Below are 24,705 nucleotides of genomic sequence, written 5' to 3' on the forward strand. Positions count from 1 at the left end.
GACATGAAAAATTCACTAGACTCGCTCAGTGGCAAATTGAAAATAGCAGAGGACAGAATCAGTGAATACTGATCCAGTCTGAACAACCAAGAAAAAAGAATTGAAAAATAATTCAACTGTTGGAAATGACAAAGGAAAGAATTAGTGAATTTTGAAGACAGGTCAATACATATCTGATATGAACAACCTAGAAAAAAGATGGAGAAGTAATTGAATTGAGTCTCAGGGACAATAAAGAAAGATCTAACATACATGTCACCTGTGTCCAGTAAGGGGAGGAAAAGGAATGTAAGGCTAAAAAAATTCAGGAAGTAATGACTCAAAACTTCTGAAATTTGGTTGAAAGACATGAACCTACAGATTTAAGGAGCTGAATGAACCCAAGTGAGATAAACCTAGAGAGCCATACTGAGACTTTAAAATCAAACCTCTAAAAACTAAGGACAAAGAAAAAGTCTTGAAGTCGGAGTTGCCAGAGAAAAATGACACATTGGATATGGGGAACAATAATTTGAATGACTGTGGTACATATAAGAGGTCTCTTCTATAGCTATTGAAAAGACTGTGTAGATTTCTCCACTATGCTGTTATGTGGTTGATTACTTCAGTTGACTTTATATGATTGAATCAGTGTTGTGTTCCTGCGATGAACTCCCAGGTAGTCATTATTATTATCTGGGTTCAATTCATTAATATTTCAGTAAAGATTTTCACGTTTGTGTTCAATGAGGGATATTTATTTGTAAATTTATATTTTTATGTCATTGTTAGGCTTTGGTGTTAGAATTATGCTGACCTCAGAAAACTAGCTGAGAAATATTTCCTCCTCATCTATTTTTTGGAGGAGTTTATGTAAGATTCGTGTATTTCTTCCTTAAATATTTGGTAGAATTTACCAGCAAAACCACCTGTTCTGGAGTTCCTTAATGAGAAGGTTTTTGATAACCAATTCAATTTAACATAGAGCTATTCAGATTTTTTCGTCTTATTTTGAGAATGTTAAAATTTTTTATTACTTTTAATTTTAAAGGAGTTTGTCATTTTCATGTAAGTTGTTTTAGTTTTTAGTATAAAGTTACTCACACTATTTTCTTATTTTCGTAGGTGGCTGTATCCTCTAGAGTGATAACCCATTTTTCATTTCTGATGTTGATAATTGGTGAATTTCCCCTTTGCCTTGATCAGTCTAACTAGTATTTTATTAATTTTGTTTGTCTTTTGAAAGGACTAACTTTTGTATTTGCAGATTTTACTCTTTGCTTTCCCTTGAGTTTACCTTGTTCTTTTTCCTATCTTCATAAGTCATGGATTTTACTACTTTCTTTTATGTAAATTTTTAGAGCTATACATCTCCCTCTAGTCACTGCTTTAGTTGAGTCATACAACTTTGAGTTGAGTCATGATGAACTTTGGTCATGTTGTGTTTCCATTGCCATTCAGTTTGAAATATTTTTTCCATACAGTGCTCCTAGATAATTGTGTTTTAACACCCAAAGATAATTGAAAAATTGTGTTGAGGTTTAATTATGTCATTGATAGTTATATAACTCATATTAAATTTAAATTATATTAATTTTTGCTTTCCAGATTATAGTTCCCATAAGACATGCCAGTCAAACAAAATGCAGAGGAAGCTTCCACCATCCCTATACCCTCCTTCATCCACTTGCCCCACTTCTCTCTCATTAGAGTGCGGATGATTAGTGCCCTTACCAATACTGCAGATTCTGAAGTCTGCTAAGAATGCTTTTTTTGTCCAGCCACCAGTGTATATAATCTATTTTAAATCACTTTTTGGGCAGCAGTTGTCTTTCATAGGCTTGGGCCCTACAGTCTCCCTTTACCTCTGGTTGCATTCCCAGCCCCTTGATCCCACACCATTGCCACCCGACGTGTCCTGCCCAAGACACACACATAACACATCCCCGTTTTATCTTCTGTTGTCGGCCTGGGAGAATCTTGCTTATCCCTCAAGTGGCAACATAAATGTCACTTTCTCAAGGAGAGGGAGTGTTTATCACTTCCCTTCTGACTTTCAAAGCATTCTGTTTATGTCTTGGGTAGAGCTGTTAAGACATTTAGTCATAATTCATTTTCTATCTGTTTCTGTCTGTTTCTCCTGCTCCTGAATGGGAGCTCCTAGAAAGTTAGATCATTATGGGTTATTTCTCTTTTACCCTTAGTACCCACACATAATAGCTTCTTAATGAATCATACTGAATTGTTAATGATATTGATAATAACCTTTATTAAATACATTCTGTATGTTAGACACTGTGCTTGACATTTATACATATCATTTCACTTAATCCCCATACGTATCCTGTGTTACAGGGACAATTTTTACCCCTATTTTACAAATTAGAAAATTGAAGTTAAGAGAGGCAAAATAATTTGCCCAGGGTAACAAAGCAAGTAAGTGATGAAGTCAAGATTTAAACGCAGGATATCTGACTCCAGAGCTCATTCTCCTTTATACCTATAGGATCAATCCATCAATCAGTTCATCAATCAAATAAATTCTCTAGGAAGTTATCTGCAACTAGGAGATATAGTCTTTATTGAGACCAATCCTAAATGACTAAGAGGAGGATGTGAAAGATACTCTGTCACTAAAAGGATGAGTGAGGTCCCTTGGAGAACGCTTGAGTATTTGAAAAATCTTGTTTGGTCACAAAAAGAAGCTCGAATAAATCTGCTGTGATCACTGGTAGAGTTAGGTTCAGAGAATACAGTGCCTGCAAAAATCACCTTCACACATTGTTTTGGTGAAGAGTGAGTAAGAAGAAGACAAAAGCCATTGTTTGTCTGAAGAATGATGTGGCTCATCAAATGCCAGAACTACCCTTTTACAAAGGAGAAGACCAAGGTCCAGATTAATTAGCTTGTTCAAGGGCACCTAGCTAATAGATAACAGGGCTTGGACTAGAATTCCAATTTCCTGAGTCCCAGTTCAGATCCTTTTGCACCATAGTGTGCTCTATATTAGAGTTTCTGTGTTCATATTTGGAGAAAGAAATGCTAGGCCAAGTCAGAAATGAGTCTTTGAGGGAAACAGCTTGATGCTTTTGGAGCTGGTCAGCTTTTGCCTAAGACCTGCTGCTATTTTGGGCTCTCAGTTTGCTCAGAACTGAATACTGCCAGCCATACAAATAAAAAGGCAAGGCTATTATTTAGGCCTCCTAGGTCTATGCATTCACGTCTCTGCTTGCAAGGGCAAATTATTAGTTCATCTCTGCTGGGATTATATTAGCCCTTGTCTTAGCCCTTAGATGTCTACTGGTTTGTCTCTGTAACAATAAATGCACAAGCCTTGCTTTCAGGTTAGGAGAGAAGAGAAAAGAAGGAACTGTAAATCAGTCTCCACTGATCCCAATTTCTAATGCTGTTTCTTTCTGTTTCTTTCAGGGTGACGAGGAAGGACCCAGGTAAGATCACATTATTGTTGCTTGTCTGTTCTCAGAGTTGAGGTAGAGTGACATTTGTGGCCTTTTAATGCCCCGTGAAATATGGACAGCCAAGGAACAGCACAGAAAAGGGATCTCCATCTTAAGCCAGGGCTTTGAAGATCTTATTTTGTAAGATTCTCATCACCCTCCCTATCTATGCCATTTCCTGTCTGTAACCTTCAGATAAAGGTAGGCTTTAAAGTATGTAATGACAGCAACTTTGCTTTATTCTTTAGCACATTCAGAATATCTTGTTAAGAAGAGTAGGCACTGTATTTGAATGGTAATTAGGTATCAGGCGGACTGACTAGATAAACTTTTGCATTGTTCTTTTTTGATTGGAATTGGATTGCTTTTTTTAATGGACTCTAGATCCAATATTCTTTATTTCTGACCTATAACATGTTTGTATCTGATTCAAGACACCTATGCAGTGAATCCAAGGTCATAGGTATACAAAATTTTGTTTAGAAAAAAAAAGTGTTCCTTTTTGCTTCTGTATCACTGTATGAAATTTAAAAATACATTTTATTATTATTGCCCCTGTCTTGCAGTGAATCTGGACTTTGGTTTACTTAACTTGCTATCATTCTGCTCAGGCAGTGAGAACAGGCCCTAGGAAATGCTATAGCTATGCCATAAACACAGTTGAGGGGCATTTGTACCAAGCAAAATGTATGTCCGGATGGGTTCCCTGTCACTTAGGACACAGGACTGTGTAGACTGGGAGGTACCAGAAAGGTCTTCCAGGCCACTGCTATTTAAACTTCAGTTTTACTAGAAACGTCCTTTTTTCAAATGGGCTTTAAGTAGAACTCCAGTGTATACAAAACATTTTTTTTTCTGGTTAAAGTCGGGGGCTACATCTACTGGTGAAATTTCTCACTTCCTTTCAATAGACCTGAGGGACTGCTGCAGAAACCTGGGGTTCCTCAGAACTCAGCTTGAAAATCACTTACCTAATTCAAGTTTCTCATTGAAAGACGCTTAACAAATTGTCCTAAAGTTACCTTACTGGAGCCAGGATTCAGCCGTTGTTTAGTTTTATTTACAAATCAACAAATATGGTTCTTTCTTTTTCCTTTCTCTCTCCCCACATCCTGAGCCCCTTTCTTAGTGCCAAGCGTTGTTCCACATCTGCATTGCCTGCTGCTTCCCTCCCTTGGGAACTGTGGTTCTCAGCCTAAATCTGGTTCCTTGTCATTTGTGGCTAAAGCTACAGGCACCCTACTTTAAACCTACAGAGCTTCAGGGAGTCCCTTCAAACTCCGTATTCCAGCCATCCTCAGGCTCCCTCTGTGTTGTGGTTCATTTCTTTCCTCTCTCCCTCCCTCCCTTCCTTTCTCATGACCCTCCTGTGTGTCAGGCTCTGTGCTATGCACGGGGTATATAATGATAACTAAGACAGATATGGTCCCTGCCCTTGTGGATGCTAAGTCTAGTAGGAGAGATAAGCAATTAACTGGGTACTTATACTTTGGGGGATGTGCTATGATTAAATGAAGTTTAGTCTGCTTTAGGGAGAGCTCCTAAGTCGGTCTTGGAAGATAAGAGGAGGCTTACCGGAAAGGTTATGTATAAATGAAGGTCTGAAGGGTTAGAAGGCAGGCAAAGCAGGGGCAGGGATAGGGCTGTTCTAGGTAGAGGGAGCAGCTTGTGTAATAACTCCAGGCAAGAGGAGAGTGGAGGAAAGAAAGCAGAGTCCAGATCATTTAGCGCCTTACAGGCCTCCTTAAGGTATTTGAGCTCTCTGAATTATTTCCTTGGCACTCCACCTCTTCTACTTTTCAAAACTAGCTCTGGCTTCTTAAAATCCAGACCAAACAGAGCCCTAGACCTTTTATTCCCCAGAAAGAGATTTCAAATAAGACCAATAAAAGAAAAACCCCTTAGTGCAGGTGTAATGTGCAAACTCCACAGGATAGAAATAGCATTTCTGTCTTGGGAGAGCCTGACTAGGATAGATGCATTCATCTTGTCTCTGTGGCCACATGCCAGAGTCAGGTTGATTAGAAGACTACAGGGACCTTACGAAGAGATTAACTCCCTTCAAAGATACTATTCAGTGTGAGGTACTGGCTTTAGAGTTGAATTGCAGATTTCTTCATGTCATTTTGACAAGACAGTGGTGAAGCATGGAGTTTCTTTACTAGCAACCAAGATGTCAAGCTGTCTTCCTAGAGCCAGGCTGCCATGGATGTCAGTAAGGATGCTGTTGGACTGGAACTTGAGAGAACCCTTTTTTGGTACAATGAGCACTTGAAAAGCATGCTCCAATCTGGCAGAAAGAGGAAAGATGAGTCAAATTTTCCTTTTACCCTTTAAATTCATACTTACTGGTTCCATTCAGTTTGTGTTGAACTACCACTTGGCTCAGTTTATTTCAGTTAACACTTTGGGGCAGATTGCCTTTGATCTGAAATTTCTCTCATTTATGATATACACTTTACCATCTGAGTAGGCCAGAGTTTGTTCCAAAGGCTTCTGTATTACTGACAGTGTTAAATGAGCATTTGACATGTAAGGGAGAGAGACAGAAGCATGGGTCTGCCTGCACAGGGCATGGAAGAGGAATGATTCTGGAGACCCTGTATACCAGATCTACTTGGATTTTCAAACCTGTGTCTCCTTCGCTAGCGTTCTTTTCACACTATCTGCACAGAAGTCCAGGGAGAATTGGATTCCAACCACCCTCCGTAGTGGTAGGAACAAAGGAAAATTCCTATCCTTTTGAAACATGTTTGTCTGTAATAGATCTGTGTTCTCCTGCATTCCTACCAGCTAGAGTCTCCCTGCTTCTTTTTTCATTCAGTTTTGACTTTCCAAGCTGTTTGACATGTGGCCAACTATTTGTGCTTTTGGTTATGTCTCTTCCTTGTTCTGAATTTTAATGTGTAGTTATCCTGCTAATTTACAACAATAATAATCATAGCTACCATTTATTGAAGGTTTACTGTGTACAGTGTTCTATATATACTCTCATTTAACCCTCATGTAAACCTTATGATGCAGTATTATCCCACCTGTAAAATGAGGAAACGAATGCTCAGCAGGATTAACTTGTCCTCCATCACACAGCTGGTGGTAGCAGAGCTAGGGCTTACATCTAGTCTGGCTTCAGAGCTCATGTCCTCAGCCACCATTCGGACTGTCTCCACGCGGCCAGTGCACTTGTCTCCATGCCCTGGAATGAAAGACAGGAGGATTCATGCACACGCCTCAGAGGATCACTTTGGTCTTGTTCCTCTAACCTCAGAGTTCTTACTTGCTCTCACACTGAAATGCTGTGGTGTCTCTTTTCTACAAGCTACTTTTCCTCTCCTTAGCCTCTGTCATTCTAAGGGGATATTTCTTCGTCTCATTTTCACATAATGTCATCTGAGGGTTAGCAGCAAAAGGGGTGGCTTTTAGACTCCCTGGGGAGCTGGCAACCAAGCCTTCCTTTGACCCTGCAGAATTAGCTGCCTATCACCCCTCCACCCAGGAGTTTACTCTTTAAATCCATGATACAGTCATACAGATGACGAGGATTCTTAGAGGGCGGAGGAACTAAATCTTAATATGTAGAACATGGATATTAACCACTGTAGAGTCATCTTTGAAGAGGGTGTCTTTGAAGCTCAGAGTGATTTTTTTTGAAGCAAAAAAAAAAAAAAGCAGTTTACACCTTTGGCAGCAATTTTCTGACTTCTGTATGCTATTATGGGAGATCTTGTGTTTGCTCCTTCACAGATTGGCTCCTTCCCTACTCCTGCTGGAGCCTGCTGAGAAGTAATATATATTCAAGGAAGAGGGGTGGCAGTGGGGTCTGCTGCCTTGAAGGCTGTTGTATAGTGGGAGGAAGCCAGAGAGTGAAGGGCCCTTAAACTCTTGTGCTCAGAGGAGAAAGGAGCGAGATCAATATTAAATTTTGATTTGCTATTGAGATTTTCTGTGATCTTGTTGAAACTAAGAGGAAAATGGCTTTTTAATAGTAACAGCCATACTTAGGACTTCTGTAGAATTTTTCATCTTCAGAGCTGGCTCTTATTCAGGCAAAAAGCTCCTGCTGAGATCAATGTGACTCTGACCCATGCCGATGCTGTGATCAAACAGGCAGTTGAGTTCTGAAGGAGTAGGCTCTCAGGGAGAGTCGGCAGACCTACCTCCTATTCTTGGTCGGCCTTGGATGACTGTGTGACCTTGGGCAAGTCATTTAACCTCTTTGCCTCTTTGTAGTCTGTTTTTATTTGCCTGTAAATACTAGCTTTTCTTTCCCCCACTTCCCACTCAGTTTTTTTGAGATACAGTTGTGTGGAGGAGTAAACTTATATTAAAAGTGGAATGAAAAGAATCTGTTTATAGATTCTGTAATTTGGTAGATTTTTTTCCTACTCTTCTCAATTTTGTTTCTTTAAAAATTTTCTTGGGGCTGTATACTGGGTACTACCCCCCCCCCAAATAATAACCATTTGTTCTTAGATACGGCATTTCTCTTCCTGATGACTTAGTTTGTAGAGATAAGAGGGATACTAAGTCAGTGATTGTCCTCTGATTGCAAGTTTATGGTTTGGTTTTTACATTATCTTCATTTTAGAAGACCTAGCTGGAAGCCAAAGAAAATGGCTGATACTTGTGACATGGAGTAGAACTATCAGGAAGTGGGATTCTGGCATATAAGTTGACCTTCAGCGCAGAGTCTCTTAACTGTCATGTTTTCCTCTTATGGAGCCTGAGCTGACTTTGTTTCCCCCTGCTGATGTGGACTGTTTATCCTCTACTCACCCAGATTAAGGATGAAGCCATGCTATGCACTATATTGCCTATCTATAGTAGAAGCAAGCCTTCTTTCTAAAGTAATTGATTTTCAGATATTTACCTGTGAGAGTTGCAACTTTATGTTATTTTGTGCATATTGGTCTATAGAGAATCCATTCACAGCTGGAAAATTCAGCAGGAACCTCTAGCTTATTCCATCTGCCTCACATTTGGAAATGCTGGCTAGGAGCAGCCCATATTCTAACATATATCTTCCTCCCTTTTCTAGATTCATAATGCTAAGAAAAAAAGGCCCAGTATGAAGGGACCTGGATGTCATTTTGCGTGGTGTGGTTTTACACTGATCAACGTTTGTTTGCCATCCAGTATGTAGTTATGTTGCTTGGCAGGCTTACCTTGTTTGTATCTTTGACCTCAGAGCTTATCAGGGTAACATTCACTTCTAGGAGCTCTGTTTCCTAATCTCTTTAGCAGGAAAAATTAAAAGAGGAATTTTTTCATTCATCTGTTCCCAGACATTTTCAGCTCTCTAATGCGTTGCCAGGCCCCATACTAGGCCTCAGAGATATGAAGATGATAAAGACTTTGTCCCTAAATTTAAAAATCCCTAAGTCTAGGTTGACGGAGAGAACTAAGTAAACAATTTTAATTTCACATTTAAGTGCAATATTTATTATAATTATAAATTGTTATAAAGAAGCATTTATTGAATGCCAGCTGTGTGCCAGGAAGGATTTAAAATATTTACATATATTATTTACTTCTCACAACAGTCCTAAATAAGTGGTTAATACATTATCTTCATTTCTCATCAGAGATGAGAAAACTGAGTTGCAGAGAGGTTATACATACACGAACAAGGTCACACAGCTAAAAAGTGGTAGAGTCGGCATTCAAACTCAAGTAGTCTGACTTGAGAATGGGGACTTTTAACCACTACACTATAATATTGTCTATAATATATATGTTGAATGTAGAGAAGGGTACAACTAACTCAGAATAGAGAATCAGAAAAGATAGCATTTGTGCTGGACCTTGAAGGATGGGTAGGGTTAGGCTTTTCTAGATGGAAAGGGTAGGAAGGCCATGCAAGCACAGAGACCAGCATGTCTAAAGGCTCAGAAGAATGAAAATGCATGTGCAGTATGGGGAATGGTGAGTAAGTGCATGACTGGACTGGCAGGAGATGAGACTGAAGGGTGGTGAGTCTACCTTGTACAGGGCTGTGTATGCCATTTGAGGTACCAGAAGGTTGGTACCATTTCCTGTTAGACTTTCCCTCTTGGCTACAACATTGTCCTACCCGTAGAAGAAAGGAACAGACTTCTGAATGTTGTTACATCTCCTGAGTTGTTATAGGTGAATTGTTTGCTTTCTCAGTGCCTCATTTTCCCCATCAGGCAGCACATCTTATTAATCTTAAAGGATAAATATTTTATGAAGCATTAAAAGTATTCTCCTTTTGGGTTTCTTTGTGACAAAAGAACAAGCAACTGAGATAAAGTAGTTGCCAAAGGAAATTGTTTTGTTTGATTTGTATCTTATTTATACCATTGTTTTGACAGCTCCTGCCTGCCTTTAACTTAAAATCAAGTTTGAAAGTAGATATCTAGTTCCTTCTAAATTAATGGAGAAAGGAATACAAAGCACCAGTGTTCTCCAAGTAGATTTAAGGCTATAAATATTTTTTAGAAGCTAGTCAAAGAATTAAATTGATGTCACATTTGTCCCTGAGTTAGATCCGGTGCTGAAGAATCTGGTTGGCGCCTACTTCTCTTCTGCCTTGTTTGTCTTCTTGGCCATTTTGGACTGGCACTAAGCATAATAGATTAAGGTAGTCACAGAACACCAGTCTGTCTTTTAGAAAAACTCAATTTGATGTCATTGGTTATGTACCCCTTACCTGTGGCAGCCACAGCAAAATTGCTGTTAGTGATGTCTTTTTCATTTTAGGAGAAATCTACTGAACTCTAGCATCTTCTCACTTCCTCTCAGTGAGAGGCAGGCAAGAGGTCAATAATTCCATTTTCCCAGTAGCTTCCAAGAATCTTTCCTTTTTTTGTAAGCTCTATGTGGCTGAACTGCATTCACCCATTTACCCAGAAACCAACAGCAGGTATCTGTAACAGATGCTGGGAGCAGAAGCTCGTGTGTGTGTGTGTGTGTGTGTGTGTGTGTGTGTGTGTGTGTGTGTGTGTGTGTGTGTGTGTTTGGTTTGGTTTTTTCTTTTTTCTTTTTTCTTTTCAAGATGGTATGAACTTTAGAGTCAGTGAGTGCTGGTTTCTTCAAAATTAGAACTGCAGGGAGGTCACTTCAGATCATTAAGAAAGGTGGCCAAAGGCTGAGGTAAAGCTAGGGTACCCTAAATGGTGAGGTCTTCACCAAGGACTGGTTATTCATGTACCTCTCTTGTTTGGACCCCGGACCTAACTGTCAGTGGTTGTTGGTTCATAAAAGAAATACTTCTTTTCCACACATGGCAGTTTTAGGGAAGAAAAACACTTTCTTATATAAACACCTCATTCCCCCTACTCCTTAGCACCACTACCAATTGTTCTCTGTAGGTTGCATTGTGGTTGTAAAACAGAAAAGCATTTTGTTTCCTTGGTGAGCACATGTCTTCTTTCCCTGTGGTTCTATCAATTCTATTTAAAGTAAAGTGAGATTGAACATGAGAAGAACAGTACAGAGAGGGAGGAGCTGACAGAATTACAGAGAAGGCAGGCAGAGAAGCATTTCTCAGCCCCCTTGGCTGCTAGATACATCTTGGTCTAGATGCTGTTAGGCAGTGTGCTGTTTTTTTCCCCTACCTGCACAGGTACTGTCACTAGACGAGGACCAGTTAAAACTGACCAAACTGCCCAGTTTGCCCTGACTTTCAGCATTGTACAGAATTAACGACTAGACAGCTGTAATAGTGATAACCTGCTTATATGTTGAACTTAAATAGGAGTTTGACCTACATATATTATTTCAAAGCTTTAAAAAAGACTATGAAATATAGTTATTCTAATCTTCTTTTTACAGATAAGGAAATTGAAATTACAGCAGGTTGAGTGATTAAGCCATGGTCACACAGTTAGAAAATGACTCAACGCAGATTAGAACCCAGACCTGTCAGGCTTGACACTCTGTGCTTTCAACCACCACACTATACTCCCTTTCTCAGGAGCTGGAGGATTCACATCTTCCAGTATCTTGTCTGGGAATACGTAAAGGTAATGGATGGAATTAAGACAAGCCAACAGGGATTTGGCATTTTTATCAGAAAAATTTTTTTGATTTTCTTAGTTGAATGCCAGCAAGCAGCTTGTATGAGACGGAAGTTGAGGTGGAGCTTGCCAGGAAGATGCCTAAGGTGGAATGAACAGGAACTTCTCTCCCCAGACAGGTAAACATTAGTTTACTCCCTGGCTTTCGTGGAGCCGGCAACTGCCATCGCCTCTTCTCAAAGAGCCACTGTTCACCCAGTGGCAGGTGCAGGCCAACTGTTGTCATGACAACGGCAGGAGAGGCAAGCAGTTTAATTCCAGAACTGATAATTAACTAGGGGCTGGGGTGGAGGTGGGGAGAGAAATGGGGGGATAATTGTTTCAGGAGGGAAAACTTAGCAATTACCAGCAAGCTGCATAGATAGAAGGGCCAGGCACAGATGCTCCAGCCCAGCATGCCCCAGGAATTCAACACTTATCCCCTCTGGTTAGGAATTTTTGATAAACTAAAGTGAAGGGTCGAGTCCCCAGCCAACTAAGACTCTTTAAGGAACCAAATGAGGAAAGAGGAATGTTAGTTACATAGGCTATGAGAAGAAGTGCAGAGGGCCAGATAAATGACTACCCTAAATGACATCACCCAGCCAGAAGCAATCCAGAGATGCTGTCTAAACTCTGCAGGGAGGATTCACGCTTGGGGATAAAACAGGACCCACAAAGCATACCCGTGGTGAGTTTCTACTTCTGTGCATGGAATGGTGGGAGAGTGGCTTGTTAGAAAGAAAATAAAAAGAGGACTTACAGAGGTGATGAACTTGTTCAGATACTTGATCATCATAGCTCTTAGCCTGTCAACCGCTCAGAGATGGTAATACTGAAAGTACGCTAAGCATTCCACATGGATTATCTGTCTCATTTAATCCTTACAACAGTCGAGAAGGATAATGCTAGTATTATTATTATTCTCATATCAGACTTAGATACGTTCAGTACCTTGCCCAGGGTCACAGAGCTAGTCAGTCAGTGTACTGAATCCTATCATCCTATTGATTTGTATTTATAAAACCTACACTACTCTATAGGAAAGTCATGGTCCCAGTCCAGAATAAAATCAGACTTAAGTAGATATGAACAGTTTATAATAAAAAGGAAAATAATATTTTTTCTAGTAGAATAAGGCAAGCTACAAAATAAAAATTACTGGATGAGCAATATTGGAGAATATCCTATTATGCTTTTGAGATCTGTTAGACTCACGGTTCACAGATTAGCCCTACGTCCTGAGCTCTGACAGGTGAATTAAGTGTGAGTCATGATTTCTTCCTAACTTGTTCTGTGGCTTAGGGCAGGCTAAGTCTTGGAGGAGGCGGGACTTGGTGACGTTACACAATGCAAAGTAACTGTCCAGAATTGCTCTAATGATCTGTTTTCACCAAACTTCCACAGCGTATGTATTTTTCATGGGGAGGATACTATAATATATAGCAAGACTCTCCTACATCCCAGAGTATGTATGTGTACAAGAGAAAGACAGAAAGAGTTGGTAGTGGAGAGAGGGAGAGAGTTTACTTTAAAACAGCGAGTCTCAGCAGAGGAGAAACGTGGCATTCATTCAGCAGTATTTATAGAGCACTTACTTTGTTCCAGGCATTGTCTTTGGTGCTAGGAATATAGTTTTCAGTGAAACATTCAAGGTCTGTTCCCTCAAAGAGCTTACAGTCTAGAATCTCAAGTAGGGATTGAGGAGTGTTAAGTTGTCCGTAATTGAAAAACACATTTTAAAGAAGCCCCTTAGTTCTTCTCTTAAAACAGAATAAAACTTTCCCAGTCCTTCTGGCCAGTAGGAGAATGCGTGGAAGGTAGAATACAAGAGAAGTATAGGTTGCTAGTCACTACTTAAAACTATGAGCTTCCCTTCAATTTCCAGAGGTTTGACAAACTAGTAAGTTGATGTTGCCTTTGCAAGTGAAACAATTAATATCAAAATTTGGGAGCTCGACTGACATAATAATTAAGCTGGAAAATGTAATCTTGTCTGCATAATGGAAGTGGGATTATTTCACAAAGATCTCATTAGTGTGCTGTTCATCTACAAAGAGCACTGTAACCTTTCTCTTATTAGATTAGTGCAGGGTCATGATGCAAAAGGCTGTTGGAATAATTCTCAGTCTTTTGTTCTAAGAAAATAAATTAAGCACTGTCTAGAAGTCTAGATACAGAAATTGGAATCATTGAAGACAGAAAAACAATGTGGCCACTCATTCTGAAATTGACATAATCTTTCATTCTGTAAGTTTCATTCCTTTATCCATTTATTTAAGAAATTTTATTAACTGCTATGTGCCAGGCTGTGCTATATGTTGGAACTGTCATAGAAATCAAAACCAAAAACAGTCCTTATTTTCATGGTGCTTACTGTGTAGTGATTGGTCCCTCCTCCACATTTCAGGACCATGCTTGTTCTGTGTCTGCTCAGCTCTCCACAATCTCAAAGAATCAGCACCCTGCTAAAAAGATGCATGTCATGTGCAGTTATAAATCCCCCATACAGGGCTTGTTAGGCATATTAGACTGAACACTGATTAGCTGAGTTGTTGACTTAGTCTTCTAAACTAAGGTTTTATGGTCCAGTATGTTTGGCAAATGCTGCTTATTTACCCACCTCTTACAGTTCCACAGGTACCTCAGTATTATAAAGGCTTTGAGCAGTTCAGTGATAATGAGACCTTTTTACTTTGTTTAACCCAGCATTCCCAAACTTATTGACCGTAAAGATCTTTTAATGCCTACCACATAAATTTCCTTTAGAAACAGTATTCCACTCTTGGAGAAGTGTGGTGCATTATCCAGTAGACGCTGAAACCTGTTGCTGATGATTTGCTGTCCAGAAAGAGGGTATGAGAAACATAAGGCAATGTAGTAAGAGTCCACATCTCTTTGGTTGCGATCTCTTCATTATACTTCAGGAAACTAGGGCTTTGAACCATTTCTCTACTGTTATTGGTGTAATGTATTTCCAGTACAAATGGAAGTGTAGTTATCAGAGGTACACATTCCTGGGGAAAGAAAGCCTAGAGGGCCACTGGGATATTTTTTTTAATTGACATGAAAATGAAACTTGGATGTCTATGATACCATTCAAAAATAAGATATCCATCATAAATAAGTTTTTTGGTTTTTTCCTTTAAATAACATAATTTCTTTCACTTATCAACAGTAAAAAAGTTGTAGTACCAATGTATGCCAAGCACACAGCACTTTGCCTACTACAGAGTAGACCCTCAAGTATTGGTTGAATGAATGACTGAAAGGGACAGTGACAAGGAACATTACTAAATACAAAGCAATACAGAACAGTGTCATTTTCCCAGTTTTAAGTCATTGTATAAAGTGGGCTTATCCTTTTGTCACATGATAGTGCCCCTTACATCTAATGGCTATCACATGCTTCTCACAGATTGGGAGGAACCAAGAAAATATAATATAATAATAAAGTATCCTGCAGACTGTTAAATACTGCATCTAAGGAATAGTTGTGTTGTTGTTGTTGTTGTTTTTACTAATGATCATGGAAGTGCTCAGCATTCTGTGTGTTAGAAATTTCCCTGATAGGACCATGCCCTAATGACAAGTGGATCATACACCAGGATCGCAGTATTCTGACTTAAAGGCCAAGAGAGGAAGGCTATGAGATTAGGATGTCAGGCCTTCAGTAGAATCTCTCTGTCCCGCAGTTTTCTCATCAGTCATCCAGGGCTGTAGTACACAATCGGTCTGTAGGATCAAGTGAGATAGTGTATGTGAATGACAGTACGTAAGAAATACAAATAAGAAATGTAATTGATGCTTCATACCCTTCAAAAGTATAAGCATCAAACAAGCAAAATAGAACTGAATGATGTAAAGTTAAGTCTTTTCATAATGGCATTTGCTAAGACATAATTGTATTTACAACCTGAGGTTCACATATGAGTCATTTAAACAAACTTTTATCAGAAATAACAAAGGAAACAAGATTACCCTTGATTGAGCACCTTTGTCATTGACAGGGTATATACACAGACATCTCAGCTCCTTATTCGAACAAACCTGTGTCCATCGTAGAACAAGTTCCATTTCTTATACACCTAGCATTTCACAAATAAACAGAATAGTGCTCATTCAACCAGCATATGGCTCCTAACAGCACCTCTTTTTCTCATTTGCTGTGGCCTCTTATAGGTCAGGGTGTATGAGAAAAACTATGAACTTGAAGTCATTGAAGTTACTTACATCTCTTACTAATTTGGTGACTATGAACCAGTTTCAACTTCTTAGAGCCTGTTTTCTGATTCACAAATGGGATTAACATGTTGCCTCCCCCTCCACCGTGGGTGCTAGTGAGGAGCACATGATAAATCTGTGTTGAATGATTTTGTGAATAGTAAAGCACCATACAGATTAGTTCAGTTATTGATAAATTATGTTAGAGGTAACAACAAAGATACAGGTTTTTGGTTAACATTTAGCATGAGATACTAATGAATAGACATTCTGGCCCTTGCTCACCTAAGGCAGGGCATGGCTTTAGGCAAGACTCCTAAACACACCAAGTTTCTGGTTCTCCAGCTCTAATTTCAAGCTGTTATCCAGCACTTCCTTGATTGAAAGATGTAATGGAAATGGATCACAAATTATTCCTATGGATCACAAAGTCCTATTTGTTTTGCAGACAAGTAAAAGATGCTAAATGATGTGTTAAAGTTCACTCAGCTAGTAAGTTGAAGAGCTAAGATTCAACCCAGTTCTGTCTCACTCCAAATCCCACATTTTCCCATTATGCCTCTCTGCCACCAGATCTTAGAGCCTGTATGTTTAGTCCAATAATTTCTAGTTGGGCTCTTCAGATTCCAAAAGGATCTATGAAGATAGAAATAAAAGTCTGTGAACTATTTTCAGCATTTCAAAAATTGTAGTGGGGAATCTTACACTTACTTGCAACAAGGCAGAGTTATGTTAGCAGTTTTCCCTCCATGGTGACCTAATTTGTCAGTTATTGATTATTCAATTCATACAAGAAAACTAATGAAATATTCAAAGATGTTGTTTGTTAGACAAAGAGTTTTAAATTCTGAAGCCTAAGGAGGATACACGGGTCTTTGGTGGTGAAAAGATTGTGAAATATAGCCTAATCCAAAAACTGCAAACTGATGGGTCATCAGCCAAATCTAGCCTAAGGATGTGTTTTGTTTGCCTCATATAGTATTTTTTCAATGTATGAATTACTGACCAGCATTTAAAAATTAGAAGATTTCACATCAAAAAGCAGATTTCTCCAGCTTCTTTTGAAAATTCAAAATTTTTGGCAGTACTGGATCTATGTTTAACCATGCCATTGACCAGCTGGCTCCTTAGATGGGACATGCACTTCCCAGTTTACCAGGCTCCACCTGGCCCAGTTTATTGACTTCAGTCATTCATATTATATAGCAGGCCCCTTTAAATATTTGAGTCTGTGATGTCTAAGCTAATCCGGTCTCCTCATTTTGTTGCTTGGTTAATAGAGTTAAACCTATTCCCTAGCTATAATCACTCATACCTTTTGTAGTCTGTACAATTTTACGTCTTGGGTTTCTTATTATGTCGTAAATTTAAGGTCTTTCATGCAAACTCATCTATTTGTCTCTACTGTATCTTTGAGGACAGGAACCACATTCTCATTAATATCATTCTCATTATTGTTTGAGGGGCTGGGAACACAAAGAAGAGTTGAGATGGAGCTTCTACCCCGAGAAAGGTCATGTAATCTAGCCTTGTTTCTTTTTAATTCATGAAAGTATCTAGCACCCTGATAAATACCAAGTGCATGTTCCAGACCTACTTGCCAGAGTAATGTGGTAACAGAATGGGATTGGTGTCAGAAAGACCTAAGTTAAAGTACTGGCCCACCATCTGTTGTCCCCATAAGTTTAACTTATGAAACTCAGTTTCAGTTCTGTTGTCTGTGAAATGGGGATAATCATAATGCCTGTGGGGTGGAATGAAGATTGAATGACCTGATGCTCATAAAGTGTTAGGCACAGCACTTACCACTTACTAACTGCCAGGCACTGCTAGGGCTAGACATGCAATTGGCATTCAATTAGTGCTTTGTTGAATTAGCAAATGAATGGGTAGAATAAATTGTAAGGCATTAAATGTGTTCAGACGGGTAAATAGCTGTCAAAGAAGATGTCACCAAAAGTGTCTCTAGCAGGCCTAGAGACCACAGATTTCTGATGGCTTTGCTCTGGTTTTGATGGGGCTACAGGAAATACATGTTGTGGCAGAGTCAGTACCCAAAGCTGTCTTTAAAACAGATTTACTTAAAAAAAACAAAAAAAAAACAGATTTATAATCTTACCTCTGTGGCTTAACATCAGCCCCAGTTTAATGTAAGTTCAAGTAAGGTTGAGAAGAGAGAAATAAATTTCTGATAATCTTGCGAGGTAGACTCATGCTCAGTGTTTTGAGAATATACTCAGGACTTCAAAATTGGCCTGTGGGCTAGGCTCCATGATACAGCAGGTTGACGTTGTCTCTTGTGAGGAACGATTGTGGTTGCTAAACTGACTACTAGAATGGGAAAAAGCATTAGACCACTTTCCCGGGGCTCCTGGGCTGCTTCCTCTTTTTACACCCTTAAGGGACAGGCAGAGGGGAACTAACTTACTTACTGTGTGCCATCACTGTCCCATTTAATCATTACACTGATCCTCTGGAACAGTTTACCATTCACATGACAAAACTGAAGCTCAGAGAGATTAAAGGGCATGTTCCAGTTAGTAAAGTGCAGAACCAGAACTCTGGCTCTTTCCATAACTCCACATAGCCTCCCAAAGCCAACCCACCACTTCTGAGGATTCATGATGACCATCAACCCCATCCTCAAAGCCACTCCTAAAGGGAAATTCAAGTAAAGGGCAGCAGAATGGAGGTACTGCATGAACACACACTGCCCAATTTTTTCTTAGTCATTTTCAACACCTGTTTATCAGGCACCTCTGTTATGCCAGGCACAGCTCTTGTTGCTGAGGATACAGGGTGAGCAAGACAGATGAGATTCCCTCTTTGATGGAATTTAATTTTAGTGGGAAGAGATAGACAAAAAGCTAGTAAACCACTAAATGAAGAAGATAATTTCAGATAGCAGTGTTAGAAAGGAAATGAAACAGGATGATTTGATAGAAGGGGGCTGGGGAGAAGAAGCTGCTATAGATAAGATGTTCAAAGAAGGGCTAAGAAGGTCACTTTTGAGCTGAAACCTGACTGAACAAAGGAGCCAGCCAAGCAAAAATGGGCCCAGTAGGCAAATGAGTACTGTAGGCAAAGTTGGTGGGAGTTCAGATTGAGGCTGGCCACTGGGGACTGCACAGAAGACCACTTCACCTTGAAAAAACCACTTTCATTGTTTGTATTTTTTTTAATATAATGCACTTAATATAGAGTGTGTTTCTGATTTATCATCTGAATGGCAATATTACGTTGTTTAACATTACTGTTTTTCTGGATATTTTGGCAATGGGGTTAGTAATCTTACTTCAAGAAGGCTGTGACCTATACAAGTCATGGAGACAAGCTGGCTTAATAGGAAGAGAGAGGGCGCGGGATTTTCTGTTTCCTGGCAGAGAACCACATACCTTATCTCAGCCTGGTAAGGACCTGGATACGGCAGAGTCAGCGGGAAGGCTCCAGAAGCCCTAATCACACAGACAGAACTCAGACACCTAGGAAGGGAGCTGCTGAATGACATGAACATTTGTTTTGATGCCAAATAGCATTATTCTTAGGATGTCTTTGGTTATCACAAGGGTAAATTCTGAAACAACAAGGAAGGAAGTAAAATTATTTTTGTGTAGATAAGCATGGACTAAATAAATACACCGCAAAAAATAATTTAGGAGGTAGGCATAGGGGAATATCATGAACTCAAACAAGGATCAAGTGGAATAACTTAAAACAATAAATCACTGCCTAAGACCTATGCTTTTCCAAGCTAGATACCCTGAGAGTAATAACAGGAATTAAAAAGCTATTTGCAGTGTTTCAAAAATATGAGTGGATAATAAGGCTACACAGGCTATCATTTACTTCATGCCCTTTCAGGTCATTCTTTCGTTGGTTTATTCAGTATTTCAACAAATCCTTAATGAGTTATCTACTGTGCGCCAGGTATTATGACGAGTGCTATGAAATTTGTTAAATGGCTAAAATAGGGATTCTTGCCTTTGAGACATTTTAACCATTTGGTGGAGCAAAGAGACAAGAAAACGGATCGTTACAAAGCAGCATAACATGTACTGCTAGGAGTGTTTGTGGAGGCTTTAAGTCCAGAGGGTGGGAGAAATGCTAAGGATAGGGTCTTGGAAAGCTTCCTAGAAGAGCTATTACTAAGTCTAAGTTTAAAGGATATATGTAAATTAGCCACGCAGGTTCAGGGGAATGAAATTCCTGGCAGAGGAAAGATCGTATACTTATATATATATAGCTTTTTTTAGAGGGAGGTGACTGCTGGCTTTGGTTTAGTGGCTAGTGATGTCAGTACTGCCATTGCCTCTGAGACTCCCTGGGCTTTTCCTTTGTGCTTATTGCCTTATGACTGAAAAAGGGCTGCAGCTTTGGGTATCATATCCATGTTCAAGCATGAAGAAGGGGTCAGAAGAAGGGCCGTGTCTGTATTAATCAAAGAGTAAGCGTTTTCCCAGCCAACAGCCCCCCACCCACCACCAGAAGACTTATCCTTCTGTCAGGGGCTTGAACTCAGCTACATGCCTCCATCCCCCTACTGCAGTACAGGCTTGGTATATAAATATTTAACCCTTCCACACCCCAGAGTAGAAAGCAGCCAGGAGAACGAGTTGGGAATGACTAAGTCAGCCTGTCAGTAGTGTCTGCCAAACACTTTTCATTTCACTTCTCTTCATAGTAAGCTCATGCGGTAGGGAGAGCAAGTGTTATTAGCTCTACTTTACAGAAGAAGAAACCGAGATTTGGAGAGCTAGATGATGCCTAAAATCACAGAGCTGTACATTTATTTAGTGATAACAAAAAGCAAATGAAAGCTAATGTTGATTGAATGCTTATTATACACCAGACTCCAGCTGAGCACTTTACATGTGTTCTCCCATTTCCTCCTCCTGCAGTCCTGTGGTGTAGCTCTCATGTTATAGATGAGCAGTCGAGGTATTGACATAACTAAGGAAATATTGACATAACTTGCCCAGGATCACAGAGCTAACATTTAGCAGATCCAGAATTCAAACCTCAGTTCTCCAGGATGTCAGCCTAATGCCCCTCTTGCCTCTCCTCCCTTTAAACTGTCATAACTTTCTCCCTGTGGATCCAGTGAATGTGCCATCCCACTGACATTGCCCAGAGCCCTTGAAGCTGCCCCATGCCCCTGTTGCTTCTTTTAATTTATTTGACCCACTCCTGTTTCTTCATTATTACTTTTACAGACATAGAATCCAGCAACACATTATTTCAAATGTCCTGCCATTATGAATGCATTTCCTCTCATTGTAATAGCACCGTCCATAATGAACACATTTTGTATCTGTACAGATGTCGCTGGTGTTTTCAGTGCTCCATTCTAATTTATGTTGGAAAATGAATACTTAAAGTATTGCCCAGGCTCCCATTACTCCAGAGAAAATGAGGGACACCCTGTGTGTGTGCATATGTTTTTGCATTCATGCAGCAGATAGGATATTTGGGTCAGAATGAATTGTGTGCCTGAAGTGGGAGTCTGGCCCTTTCCTAGAAGGGCACATAGGAAATAATGTGCTGAGTGCATCAGCAAACCTGTGCAAGCAGGTTTCCTTAGGAGTGGAAGGACCTACTTAATGGGCACAAGTTACAGTCAGATGTTGTTAGAAAGGCAGAACAGAAAGCCTTGCTGATTTAGGGGTCCAGGTTTAGAGGCACCTCAAGATTTTCTTGCCTTCATGTGCACAACCAGCAAGGTTGATGTGCTTGGTACCAGCAAATCACCCCATCAGTCAGCCATACATGGTCACAGTCTTTTTGCGTTGAGGATGAGGAGTGAGACAGGGCAACCAGGGAGCAGAATGTGTACAGTTTGAAATTAGTTATGTGACCTGATCTTTATGGTGAGAGTCTGTGAAGTAGAGGGATGATAATAGTCACAGAATCTGAAATGCCAGATTGTAGTAGAAGTAGCCCCTTCGTGTAGAGAGGCTGGAGTACTCAGCTATCCAAGAAGTGGCTTTCCCTATGCATGAAACAATATGTGGGCCAAAAGGGTCTAGGCATTTATTCTGACTATCTGCAGGCAGTTCTTGGAGTGATATGTTTTTAGATATATCCATGCCAAACATATCTTTTCCGAGGCTTGGGATTTCAGCAGTTAAAGGGTACCTGACCAGTATTATGAATCCTCATTCACAGGTTCTAGAAATTAAAAAGGAGGTGATGTGGTTTACAGAATGTAAGAATATCCTAAATTTCTATAAAATCCTGTGTTTTTATACCATACCTATTCCAGCTAAGTCTTTTAAATATGCAGGAGTTTCCCCTTAGTAAAAAAAATTGGCTCCTCAGTTTAGGATCACTGACTCAGTGATTGCAAGGCAAATTAAAGAAGGAGTAGAGGTTGCAAATTGAATTTAGAATGGGTTTGGGGGGGGTGGGGGGGGGCTTGTGTATTTGTACACATATATGCAATGCGCAGTATATTTGGGGGTCTGGAAATGTTTGTTTTTGCCTTTAACAAAAAATGGCAAGCAAGACTCTCTTTAAAATTTGGCTTGGGGGAGAGCAAAATTTCTTTCTATGTCTCTAAGTGATCTTAAATCTCACCAGCTTTTATTATTGAAAATCTACTATCAAGAAATTAGGCTGTAGAATTTCAGTATCTGTCCTTTTCTGTTGCACAGGGAATGCTTTTTCCTCTGAGTCTCTGGAACTTTAATTTTTACACAGTGCATCACCTGACTCTTTTGTCAATACCTGTCAATACTAGTTTCCCCAAATCTACCTAGAAATATAAGCCTAGATAAGACAGTGCAGTAAGCTTAAAGAAGTTATTGTTCTTTGCTTCCTTTATGCCAGAAAGCTCCTTGCACTTGTCCTATACTGAAAAGTTTACTATTTTACAGGAGGTTCTGTACAACCAAATACACTGTTTGGGAGATTAGTTAAAACACGAATGAATCTAGCTAAGTTGAATCTTTGAGCCCCATATTTTCCATTCTGGCAAATTCAATGACAGTAATAGCTTGTATTCTGTGAAAGAAAAACAGTAAAACAGTAAGAGAAAAATCGTTCACCATTTTCTGAGGGGCAGTGATTAGAAGCACAGTTTACTTTTACCCTGGGGCAGGGTTTAGTCTGACTTCAACCTAGAGAGCCTTTCTGAAAGGGGTGCAGAAGTGAGGATGCAGATAGAAGCTTTCTCCTGCAGCAATGGCTTCAGGTCTCCATGGACAGAGAGCAGAAGATGATGCAGTTTACCACTGGAGCAGCTTTGAGTCAGAACTACAGGAGATTAAAACCCTTAAAGAACCTCTGGGTCTTTGTGCCCCTGTTAGGGTCAGAGTGAGGAGCAGGGGCGAAGACGCAATATCAGCCTGATTCTCCTTCAGTTCACTGCTCCTGCTCAGCTAAGCTGGCTGGCAAGCCAGGAAGCCAGCCTGAACTGCCCTCCTGAGGAGTGCCCATCTTAAAAGAGTTCCTCTAGCAAATGTGCCTTTAGGGGACTGTATAACTAGAAGCAAAGCCATTTGCATTAATTCACCCTACGCATGTCTTTTGCCTCCTAAAATGCTCAGGGTTCCTGCCATATGTATATATAGCATATTTCTAGTCTCTAAATAGCTGTGCTTGTAGTCTGCTCTAAGATGATTGAAAGAAAGGGAGGGGACCAGCCCGAGAGAATATGGCTCTCTTTCCTCAACTCACATTGTCTGTGCTTCCACTGCCATTCTTTTCTTATAGTTGTTCTTAGCTGTGAAACAAACTGAAGATTTTTTAAAAAGTGTTCAATGATAAATAGCTTCTACTGAATGAGAGCAAACTGATGCTAAACCTATGTATTTTCCAAAACTGTTTACCTGAAATAAAACAGAAATTACATTAGTAGCTATCATTTATAAAGTATTTATCTTGTGCCAGATATAGTATTAAGAACTTTAATGAGGTGTCTTATTTAGTGTCCACAGCTACTCTATTACATAGGTTTTATTGGATCCATTTTACAGATGAGGATACTAAACTCTGAGAGGAGAGTGACTTTCCCAAGGTTATATTTTTTGCTTATCTCAGAACCCAATCTTTCCCTTTTAGATAATTACTGACACCTAGAAGATTGAAAAAAGATTCCATCACAGAGACTCAGTTAGCCCACTTAAGATAGATAGGTTTACTCTTCCTTTAATCAGGTGGACAGGAAAGGCCACTGTGAGGTACGGACCACCATACTACCTAATTAACCCAGCAGTAACAACAGGGTAGGTCAGAATGATGCAGACCTGGCAAGGATTCACAGTTCAGCCCAACATTCTTTTTGGTAGGAGGAACATTGGCTTTGCAATCAAACCTGAGCTCCAAGCATGGTTGAGCCACTGACCTCTCTGAACCTCAGTTTTGACATCTGTAAAATGGGGAATTATCATGTCTTCTCTACAGAGATGCAGTCCAAATTGGAAGAGAGACTATATACAAGTACCTATTGTAATGCATGCTCATTGAATATTTTTTTAAGTACATAGTTGCTTAAAAATGTCATTTTACTCTGTATTAGCAGAAGGTTTCCCAAGGCACCCTGAAGTGTTTTGGCCCCAGCAGGAGCATAGTTGAAAGATACAATGTTCTACAGTTTCCCAAAGGAAGGCGGCCCGTTCTTTAGAACCAATTTTGCTTTTTATGACCTGTTTTTTTTCCTTCAAGATAGGAGACGGACTGATGCTTTCCTTTCTGCCCTCCCTATCCTATACCTCCCCAAAGTATTTTCTCACCTCCCTTTGTGATTTCTTTAAGTGCTTTTAATGGCTGCTTGACACTAGAAAGATATTCCCAGCAGGCACTCAATTTGTAATCGCTGCTTGTTGCTTGATGTGAACTTGTGGCTGACCTCTGAGAAAGCAGTGGGGACTGGAGGAGGGAGCCCGGCTCTGCTCCAACAAAGCGAGATGATGGGTCCCTGAGCAGCTGGCAGGCAGCTGGAGGAGTGGCTCCAAAGATTCCTCTCACACCTTTTGCCACCTCTATCCAGTGTGTCTGGAAATATGATCAGTAGAGGATTATGG

General features: G+C 39.9%; 1 protein-coding gene across 5 annotated transcripts in view; it reads left to right on the top strand.

Annotated features, from left to right (window-relative positions):
• The window catches only part of TRIM44 (tripartite motif containing 44), a 97,116-nt gene that overhangs the window by 42,596 nt on the left and 29,815 nt on the right, over nucleotides 1-24,705 (top strand). For 3 of the 5 annotated variants that reach the window (XR_012076667.1, XR_012076668.1, XM_006216860.4), the window contains exon 4: nucleotides 3,409-3,428. Coding sequence is in view for 1 of the 5 variants with exons in the window: in XM_006216860.4 (XP_006216922.2) it covers nucleotides 3,409-3,428 (20 nt within the window). In the remaining 4 variants the exon portion in view is untranslated. Of the gene's footprint in view, nucleotides 1-3,408; nucleotides 3,429-11,498; nucleotides 11,599-12,063; nucleotides 12,150-24,705 lie in introns of all 5 variants that reach the window. The other 2 variants (XR_012076670.1, XR_012076669.1) reach the window with 2 other exon arrangements.

Source organism: Vicugna pacos, chromosome 10 (assembly GCF_048564905.1).
Source record: "Vicugna pacos chromosome 10, VicPac4, whole genome shotgun sequence".
NCBI lineage: Eukaryota > Metazoa > Chordata > Mammalia > Artiodactyla > Camelidae > Vicugna > Vicugna pacos.